Source organism: Egretta garzetta, unplaced genomic scaffold, assembly GCF_000687185.1.
Source record: "Egretta garzetta isolate BGI_Z169 unplaced genomic scaffold, ASM68718v1 scaffold1177, whole genome shotgun sequence".
In the NCBI taxonomy this organism is placed as follows: Eukaryota; Metazoa; Chordata; class Aves; order Pelecaniformes; family Ardeidae; genus Egretta; species Egretta garzetta.
The window spans coordinates 8,430-18,208 of record NW_009260215.1 but is presented as its reverse complement, the minus strand read 5'-3'; the positions used below and the strand labels follow the sequence as shown (position 1 = coordinate 18,208).

Genomic DNA, 9,779 nt, shown 5'->3' with positions numbered 1-9,779 from the left:
CTGCTGAGTGCTTCTCCCAGGTATGTGATGTCCTTCTCAAGGTGGCCCCAGAAGAATTTTTCCACATCCCCTGGTTTGTGTTTCATCAGGTCTAGAACTGCCTGAAAGCGGGGGCAGGGTCCTCCATGAGGCTTTGGGGAAGGTCTCCTCCCAAGCGAGGGGGTTGGGGGGTGGGGGGTCGCTCACCTGCGTGTCCGTGCCCACCCCGAGCAGAAGGGATGAGTGGAGCAGCGCTCTCACCAGACTGACGCAGGCAGGGGACAGGCACCTCTCCAGCTCGTTTGTCCGTGAGCCGGGGCTCTCCAGGAGGTACCCTCGCTCCGTCTTATCCTCGGTGCTGCGTTCAGAAAGAGCAATCACCCACCACGCCTTCTGCCAGGTCCCACCACGCCTTTTGCCAGGTCCCACCACGGGTCCACGGGCCACCGAGACCTCTGCTTTGGCCAACCACAGCATTTTCCCTCGCACCCGTGGCTCTGCGGGAGGGTTAGGTGGACGAGTGAAGCCCTCTGGGGCTGCGGAGCCGGGTGGGTTGACTTACACGTCCTTCTGCACGAAGCCCGTCTCAGGGTTGTGGCTCCTTCCCCCGACGGTGGCACCGCAGCTGCATTTCTTCACTTCCGTGGGGAACCCACACTGCGTTTGGACAGAGAGGGAGGGGGGAGGGAGGAGGTTGGAAGCCCAGCCGGGCGCTGGAGGCACCTAGCAAAAGCTGAAGGCACCCGAGGGTTTCCATGTCCTCCACCTGGCTTTCTCCATGGGGACAGCTAACAAGAGGCAGGAGGGGACACGCGCCTGTGAGCAAACATCTCCAGACCACCCAGGTTCTTCCTACAGCCAGCAGGACACATCTGGGCATCGATTTGGGGAGGAGACTAACCAAGACCTGGAAGCACCCACTTCCATCTGCTGCTCCCATGGGGAGACACCAATCCCAGCCCCAGTTAGCCTAGCGCCTCGCTGGGAGAAGAGCCCAATTGGCTGGGAGAAGAGCCCATCTGGCTTGGAGAAGCACCCAGCTGGTTTGGAGAAGCACCCAAGTGGCTTGGAGAAGCACCCCAGTGGCTTGGAGAAGAGCCCAATGGGCTTCTGAGCATTGCAACTGCTCTTGGAGCTAAAGGGCCACTTGCCATGGAGGTGACATTGGAGTCCCCATTAGGAGAGGAGCAGGGCAGCAGGAGGAGCATCTACAGCGGCCACCCAGTAGAAACAGCCGGGCCAAGAGGCCAAAATGCGTTTCAACACAGTGCAAAGGGAATGGGCGCCTCTGGGAGACAGGAGAAGACCTGAGAAGCTCATCCCAAGCCTTGCTTTTGCCTGTGGAGGTGACAACGATGCAATGAGAAGTGCAAGAAGCCAGAGCTGCAAAGGCCACCAGACAGAAGGAGATACTTTACCCCGGTGACAATCCAGCACAATCCACACTGACAAGCTACATGTGAAAGAGGACATGGTTAGTTAGCCATCTCCAGCAACAACCTCCATGATGGGAACGTGGCCAGAAGCTGACCGAGAGGGTGACAGGCCTGGCTCCCACCTCTGGGCACCCAGCCCCACCACGTGCCTCTCACAAAGCTTGGCAAAAAGGGGCCCAAAGTTGCTCCACCCGGGTGGAGATCATGGAGGACTCAACAGAAGGACAGAGACGGCCTTCAGGAGTCTTCAAGCCCTTCCCTCCATCCCCTGGCCGATCGCAGTCAGTTGCTGGTGGGTCCCCTACATGCCCAGGAGGAGCAGGATTTGCCCAATACTTACCCCAAATCTTTTCTGTCGGCCCAATTTTCCAGTTTGTCTCATCAAAAAGCAGGTCTCCAGGCATGGTGGGAAGGTAGGACCCCTTGGAAAGGAAACGCGGTAGCAAGTGAGGTGTGGGGTAACCATCTTCCCAGCTCGCTTCCCAACAACTCTGCTTCGAAAAGCAAGCAGTGGGGAGGAAGGGTCCTCCTGCATGACCGCTGTCATCAGCGAGGGACTTCTGGTGAGGCAATGGGGACCAAGGGAGGGAGCGAGGTGGAGCAGGCAGGGAGCCGTGAGGCTGGGGTGCCCAGAAATGAGCAAAGTCCCCCCCAAATCCCAATTACTTATGAGGTTTGATTCTGGAACTGAATACGGCATGGGCCCAACATGGCCCTGATGGGAAGGGAGAGGCTCCAGAGGTGGCTGGTGCCTTCCCTTCCAAAAAAAGCAGCACAATGTCCTAGTTGCTCCCTGCAGCCCTCAACTAACAGGAACGACTCCTGCGTGGACAGACCCGAGGGGAAGCCCAGCTCAGGACTGAAGGTCTCCACCATCAGCTGAGTGATGGAAGACCTTTGACAGACGGAGGTGGGCTTCAAAGCGCCTCATCTCTGCCAACAAAGCTCTGCCAGGCCCCCAGCTCCTCTCAGTCAGTAGAGGGACGGGCATCTCCCGGAGACCATACATCTCATCCACATTTGAAGTAGACCGGGCTGGATGGTGGTGGTAACTTCTCAGCCCAAGGAACGAGAAGGAAGAGGACCAACAACCTATCGAGCAACAAGCTGACCACAGCAAGCCCGTCCGCCAGGAGGGCGGGGGTGGAGGGAGCGGGACACCTCGGCCTCGAGGCTTACCTTCACCACGTCAGGCCTAAAGCAGATGTTCCTGAGGAGGTGAGTGATGCGGCTTGGGAACAAGGCCAGAGTGAGCGCAGTGTGGAAGACCACCTCCAGCAATCCTGGCTCTTCGCTGTCGCTCAAAGCATCCATGATCTTCCTCTGTTTGTCTTCCAGCAGCTCGTCTGGGGTGGATGGCAACTGGAGGATGTTCTCCATTTGCCTCATGACAGCCTACAAAAGTTGGGCAAAATGGACGTAAGCGAAGGCCACCACCATGGCACCTCCCCGTGAGGGGTCTTCTGGCTTCACTGCTGAGGTCCAGCACCCATGGAAGATCCCATTTGCGTCCTCTGGCAGCAGGGACCTGCCACAGCTCTCCATCAATGCAGCTGGAAACCTCCTGGTTTTAGGAGGTTCCAGATCAATCAACGGTTCCAGACTAACCAGTGGTTCCCGACCCAAAACTGCAGAAACCTCCTGTTGGAGAGACGACAGATACTCACAGTCAGGCTCTGGTTTTCTGGTTGGCTTTTTATCTGGTTTTGGGTTTTGTCCATCACTGAAAACACCAGCGTTGTGTTCGACCAGGTGCTTCTGTCCTGAAAAACCACAGATGCATGTCATTACCTTACGAAGGCCGTGGAAGGGCATGAAGAAGAGGTTGACTGCACCCTACGGGGCCCCGTCACGCTCCTCGAGTGGAAGGAAGCCCCATGAATCAAGTTCACAAGGCTTGAGCTCAACAAATCCCACGCCCACCCCCCGCTCTGCTTTCGCACAAGGCCCTTCAGGAACAACCCACCTGCGACATCTCTACCCCTTGGGGTAACATCCACTTCTCCACCTGGAGGATCTTCCACATGGAGGTGAGCCCATAGATGTCGCAGAGATTTCTGATGAGGAACACCTGAGGCCACGGCGTCGGAGCCTTTGCAACCAGCTGCTTCATCGCATTCACCACCTCTTGCTCTTTCTCATCCCCCTCGGCGGCGGGCGCGTTGGGATCTGCAGCTGGAAAGGAGGTTTCTCGTTATGCCCCGGCCCCAGTGGCGCCGCGTCGTGTGCGTCCTTCACCAGCGCAGCTGTAGTAGGATCTAGGTGGTGGTAGGATCTTCTCCCCACGGGTGGAAACATGGCGTCAAGCCAGCGTACGGAGGCTCTCTTAAAACATGGGGAAATGCTGGAGAACGCAGCGAGTCGGGGGTTGGAAGAGCTGGGAAGTTTGTCCAAACTGACTTAAATTTTCATAAACCCAGGAATTTTCCACCCAAAATCTCCAAGGCCAGAGCTTTTTGGGGGGGGGGGCTTCTTCTAGGCCTGCTTACAGGGTGGCGCGGTTCTCACGCTACGTTAAGCAAAAGAACTCACCGGAAAGCATCTGTCTGCCAAGCACGGTGGCCACGTGGCTGATGGAGAGCCGGAGCTGGGCGATGAATTGGAGGCTGTTAATTCTTGAGACATCAGGCTTGCAGAAAGCAGCCAGGTCTGCGGTGGAGAGGCAGCTCTCAGCCAGCTGGCTGACGTCTTCTTCCGAAGAAGAATACATGAAGTCCTGCTCGAGAGAGACAATATTTTAAGCCGCCGAAGGTGGGGGACAACTGAGCAGCTCCTCCTTCTTCCTTGTGCCCTCTCCTCATCTCTAAGGCGAGTTCCTCCTTCGGTTCCTCAGCCATAGAAAGATGGCGGGGGGTGGGGGGAGGGGTAATTAATGTGACGAATAGGTTTTAGCTTTGGTGATGGCTCCAAGCTATGGTGCTTGTTGGGATTCCCAGTTGTACTGGGTTTGTGTAGCAAGGTCTTGGTAGTGGGGGGGAGCTACAGGGGGTGGCTTCTGTGAGAAGCTGCCAGAAGTTTTCCCTGTGTCCGCTGCTGGCCAAGGCCAAGCCAATCAGCGACGGTGGAAGCGCCTCTGGGATAACACATTTAAGGACAAAACCTGCTGTGGGACAGTAGCCGGAGAGAGAGAGAAGTGAGAGGATGTGAGAGGAACAGCCCTGCAGACACCAAGGTCAGTGAAGAAGGAGGGGCAGGAGGTGCTCCAGGAGCCGGAGCAGAGATCCCCTGCAGCCCCTGGTGAAGACCATGGTGGGGCAGGCTGTCCCCCTGCAGTCCAGGGAGGTCGACGGTGGAGCAGTTCTCCACCTGCAGCCCAGGGAGGACCCCACGCTAGAGCGGGTGGATGCCCGAAGGAGGCTGTGACCCTGTGGGAAGCCTGCGCCAGATCAGGTTCCTGGCAAGACCCATGGACCCGTGTGGAGAAGAGCCCAGACTGAAGCAAGTTTGCTGGTGGAACTTGTGACCCCACAGGGGACCCACGCTGGAGCCGTCTGCTCCTGAGGGACTGCACCCCATGGAAATTATCGACCTACGCTGGAGCCGTCTGCTCCCAAGGGGCTGCACCCCATGGGAGGGATGGACCCACGATGGAGCCCTCTGCTCCTGAGGGACTGCACCCCGTGGGAGGGAGGGACCCACACTGGAGCAGTTCGTGAAGAACTGCAGCCCGTGGGAAGGACTCACGTTGGAGAAGTTTGTGGAGGACTGTCTGCCATGGGAGGGATCCCACGCTGGAGCAGGGGCAGAGTCCTCTCCCGAGGTGGAAGAAGCAGGAGTGATAGAGCGGCTTTGGTGGGCCCCTGGCACCCAGCTGAGGTCAAATCACCACACCAGCCAACGGGCACCCACCTCCAGACAGTGCACCACCATGAAGTAGAAGTCGTCCATGCTACTGTGGTGGGATATTAGCTTTTCCTCCATCTGGGACAGGTATTCTTCCAAGTGGACCTTGACGTTGTTGAACCTAGGGTGGAAAAGGAGCCAGAGCATCAGCACCCGCGTAGCCAAAACGTTCAGGAATGGGGTTTGGGAGCAACCCAGGGGCTGACCCGCATCGCAGCAGCAGCTTCAGGAGGGAGGACTGGATGGTAGGACTGGTGTCCATGCACTCTTCGAAGGGCGACAACTCGCTTTTGGGCTTGTACACTAGGGAGGAAGGATGACAGCCATTAGTTGACTTCCAAGAGTGCGAGGGCGGAGCCAGGTGGAAGGGAATCGAGGTCTTTTACCCCTTTTCCCCGCCTGATGCTCGGGGTTGGGTTTGCAAGCCACAAACTGGATCAGCCGCTGAATGATTTTGGCGGAGGGTGGCTCTCTGTCGCCCAAAAAGTACATGGTGATGAACTCCATGAAGAAGGAATTGCATTTCCTCCGGAACTTGTTGTGACAGGCAACAGCTTCCCTGGGGGAGGGGAGGGGGAAGAAGAAAAGCGAGGTGCGTGGTCAACCTCCAACCAAGGGAAGACACGAAGTGAGCACAGGGCCCAAACCAGGGAGACGAGGCAGCCGTTTGTGCAGGCACCAGCATCGTCTATCCCAGTGTTCAGAAACACAGAATCATGGAATCGTTTGGGTTGGAGAAGACCTTGAAGATCACCAAGCCCAACCATTCCCCTAACCCTGCCATCCCACCACCAAACCCTGGCCCTCAGCACCGCCTCTGCCATCCTCGCCCCAGAGCACAGCGCCCGCCTTCTCCTGCCGCAGGGACATCGCTCTCCCCCACGCACCCATCCACCTCTGGGCCCCCCGGGGACTGCGGCCATTTGCTCAGGTCTCCCTTCCCACATCAGACACCAAGCGTTGTCTCACCCACCCTCCTGGATGTGACATCCATAGAATCACAGAATCGTTTGGGTTGGAAAAGCCCTTTAAGCTCACCCAGCCCAACTGTTCCCCAGCATTCGAAGGGTGGCCTCCCCAGTGCCCAGGACAGGGGCACGGTCACTGCCCTGCTCCTGCTGGCCACACCACTCCCGATACAAGCCAGGATGCCGCTGGCCCTCTTGGCCACCTGGGCATATTTCTGGCTCGTGTTGAGTTGGCCATTGACCACCACCCCCACATCCTTTTCCACCAGGCAGCTCTTCAGCTGCTCTTCCCCACGCCTGGAGCGGTGCGTGGGGTTGTGGTGACCCCAGGGCAGGACCCGGCCCTTGGCCTTGTTGACCCTCACCCAATTGGACTGGGCCCATGGATCCAGCCTGGCCAGGTCCCTCTGCAGAGCCCCCTGCCCCTCCAGCAGATCCACACTCCCACCCAGCTCGGTGTCATCTGCAAACTGACTGAGGGCACCCTCGATCCCCCAGTTTAACATGAAGGCACTTGGGACAGGCAGGATTTTGCCAGCGCCGGGATACCTCGTGGCCTCCGAAGCCGTGGGTGTGTAATCCTCTGGGAACTCCTCCTTGCAGATCTTACACCGCTTGTTCTCCCACTCCTGGATGCACTGTGTGCAGAAGATGTGGCTGCAGGGCAGTTCTGCCGGGTCAGTGATCTCCTGCAGGCAGCTCTTGCATTCCTTCACCCCCTTCCTGTGACAGACACCACCAAGAGAAGAGGCAGCTCAGCGCCGCTGCCAGATTCGAGGTGGGGGCGTAGGCCGGCTCCTGCCTAACATACACCCTGGGGTGGTGGGGGATGAAGCTGGGTGGCCGCTTTTGGCTATATCTCAACGGCCAGTGGAGAACCAGAGTGACCCACCACCGCTTCAGGGCCTGGCAGCTTCCGAGCTGCACGAGGACCATCCCACCTCAGAGAGGTCCATGGTGGGGATGGCTGGGTGAAGGGGAGGGGGTTTCTTTGGCACCACACCTAAGAGGAGTTCCTCCAGAGATGATTCCTCACCTCTGAGACAGGCTCTCACCCCTTGGCTTCATCAGTGTGGCCTCCCTTTGGCCCAAAGAGGTTCGCCCCTAAGTGATGATGCATTTCCCCCACCCTTTACAAATTTTGCATCGATGGAGAACGACCCTAAAGCCAACTTTTTTCAGCCCAGACTTACACCAGGTACACAACGTCGGCGTTCTCGTTGCATTTCTTCAGCACTTTTGTCACCAAATCAAAAGTCTTTTCCGGCTCAGATCCCGGCATGGTGTAGAGGCGCTGCAAAAGATAAACACATGGTGCAAGTTTGGCAGAAATCTCTCTCCGTTTACGCGGGGGATGAACATTACGGGGTGTCAGTGCTGCAGGGGGGGCAGATTTTAGCAGCAGAATTAAGCAGAGCCACGTAGGGACGTCTGCGTGGACCTCTGAAGGCAAGCAACCTGGATTAACCCTTTGAACTCTCAAGCAAAGCCTTCCTGGATTCCAAAGCCTCATTTTTGGATTCTGAATCCAAATAACATTTCGCTCTTGGCTGGTGTTTCCAGCCTTTTCCCCTTGCTAAGCCCTCCCCACAGCTGGGAGCAGAGGTCTGCTGGAAGAGAAGAGCCTTTCCAAGCTTCCCAGCCGTGAGCGGCTCCCACAAACACCTACGTTCCAGAGGAAGATGAACTGCTTCACCACAAGCCTGAGGAGCTTCTCGTCGATTTGCGTCTCATTGTGCAGGAGGTGGTCGATCAGCATGTAGACAATGTTGGTGCAGGTCCAGCGGTGTCTGCAAAACACAGCCCCCAAACGATGCTGGTGAGGTGGGACCAGAGACCTCCCGAGGTCCCTTCCCACCGGTATTTCTGTGACTTGTCCCTTGGTATTGTGGGGTCGCTTGAGGACACCAGACCTTCTGAGATAGCGTTAAAGGGAGAAAGATGCGTCACGGTCCTGTCTATGCTGCTTGTTTCCACCAACCTTGGGCTGAACTCAAACGGCCGGCCCAGCTCTGGGTGTCGTCTCTGGAGGGACCTAACTCACCCCGCTCCAGAGAAGCGTTTTGGCAGCATCAAGCATGCAAGGAGCAATTCCAGCAGGATTAAGTGATTTGATCAGGGTAGAGCCACCCTGTTCGTGATGATGAGGAAGGACCAGGGAGGAGTGGACAGTTGGAGGACTTGTGACTCCTCCGGCTCCCCAGGCAGGAGGGCGGCTTCAGTTCACCTGACCTTCAGCCCTTCAGACTTTCAGAACGCTGCTTGCACTCCCATCAACAGGGAGCGACTGAACTTACAACACGCTCTCCAGGAGTTTCCTCTTCTCCTCGTAGAACTGAAGCTGGTAGTTGTCCAGGCTGATCCACTCCACCCAGGGCTTGATGGACTTGACGCTTTTGAGCCACGCGATGCAGGCATCAAAGGGCAGAAGGGCGTCTTCCAAGGGCTGCACTTTCTCCAGGAGAATCTTCAAGGCGTCGAGAGTGACAAACTGAAACGGCGTTGGTAAAGAGAGAGCAAAAATCCGGGTAAAGGACTGACCTCGCCGGTGAGTGGCACGGCGGGAAGGGACACGGCTTGACTAGGTGCTGGTGGAGCTTTTAGAGTAGTGGGCAGGGCTGAGTCAGAAAGAAACGGACTTTTACGGGTGAAGTTGTGGCATTTGTAAACCAGGAAGGACTCTGATGAGCCTAAGGGCGCCTTGGAGAAAGAAGGATCTTGGCATCGCCACGGGGAGTTCCCTAAAAGCCTTGGCTTGCTGCTCGAAGCAACGGGCATTTTAGGAGGGGCACGGCCATCTCCCCACGGGTGTGGCGAGTGAAGGAGCTGGAGGCCACCGCTGCAGCGCGACACAGCGAAGCCCGTCCACCTCTAGGGTCCATGCGTCTCAGGAGACGTCAACGCGGTACCCAGAGCGACACAAACGCGAAGCTCTCTAATGAACGGCATCGTGTGGAATTCGGTGACGGAAGCAGCGGAGCCCCTCACGGTCAAAGGCCATAGGAGAAGGGGGTCCGAGAGCAAAAGCAGCTCCTTGCTCACCATTTTGGGGGGGGGCGTCTCGTACGTTGCCTGCAGCTCGCTTATGACGGCGACGTTGCTGTTTGCTATGTCAACGAAGAGCTGGTAGTCGTCCCGGAGGTAGAAATATTCCATGTGGAGCCAAACTGGGGAGAAGGCCATCTCCCCTCTGCCCACAGAGAAGCAGAGACGTTCTGCGCTGGCTAAGACAACTTTTGATAGAATCTGCGGGTAAAATAAAAAGTGTTAATTTCGGCTCCAAGCAAGCGGCAGGGGGGCTGAGGTGGGAAGCTTCGCATCGCTGCCGTCCCCCGCATGACGTTCCCTCATCGAAAAAATAGTATCATAATTATAATTATTTTAACTTGCAAGGGTGGGAAGGGCGCTCCGGAGCTCACCCAGTGCCACCTCCCTGCTCAAGCAGGCTCACCCAGAGCAGGGGCACAGGACAGCGTCCAGGCGGGGGTTGAATATCTCCAGAGAAGGAGACTCCACAGCCCCCCTGGGCAGCCTGGGCCAGGGCTCGGGCACC

At 57.3% G+C, this 9,779-nt stretch overlaps 1 protein-coding gene across 1 annotated transcript in view; it reads right to left on the bottom strand.

Moving 5' to 3' along the window:
• LOC118452637 (E3 ubiquitin-protein ligase rnf213-alpha-like) overlaps positions 1-9,492 on the bottom strand; it is a 14,569-nt gene extending 5,077 nt beyond the window's left edge. The window contains exons 1-17 of the mRNA XM_035897612.1: positions 9,269-9,492; positions 8,524-8,717; positions 7,896-8,016; positions 7,420-7,520; positions 6,776-6,949; positions 5,645-5,817; positions 5,465-5,561; positions 5,265-5,379; positions 3,948-4,131; positions 3,382-3,590; positions 3,083-3,178; positions 2,595-2,810; positions 1,756-1,837; positions 1,398-1,432; positions 542-636; positions 187-337; positions 2-101 (exon numbers count right to left, since the gene is read on the bottom strand). Of these exons, the coding sequence (XP_035753505.1) occupies positions 2-101; positions 187-337; positions 542-636; positions 1,398-1,432; positions 1,756-1,837; positions 2,595-2,810; positions 3,083-3,178; positions 3,382-3,590; positions 3,948-4,131; positions 5,265-5,379; positions 5,465-5,561; positions 5,645-5,817; positions 6,776-6,949; positions 7,420-7,520; positions 7,896-8,016; positions 8,524-8,717; positions 9,269-9,409 (2,284 nt within the window). The 5' untranslated portion in view covers positions 9,410-9,492. The remainder of the gene's footprint in view (position 1; positions 102-186; positions 338-541; positions 637-1,397; positions 1,433-1,755; positions 1,838-2,594; positions 2,811-3,082; positions 3,179-3,381; positions 3,591-3,947; positions 4,132-5,264; positions 5,380-5,464; positions 5,562-5,644; positions 5,818-6,775; positions 6,950-7,419; positions 7,521-7,895; positions 8,017-8,523; positions 8,718-9,268) is intronic.
• Positions 9,493-9,779: the final 287 nt, after the last annotated feature.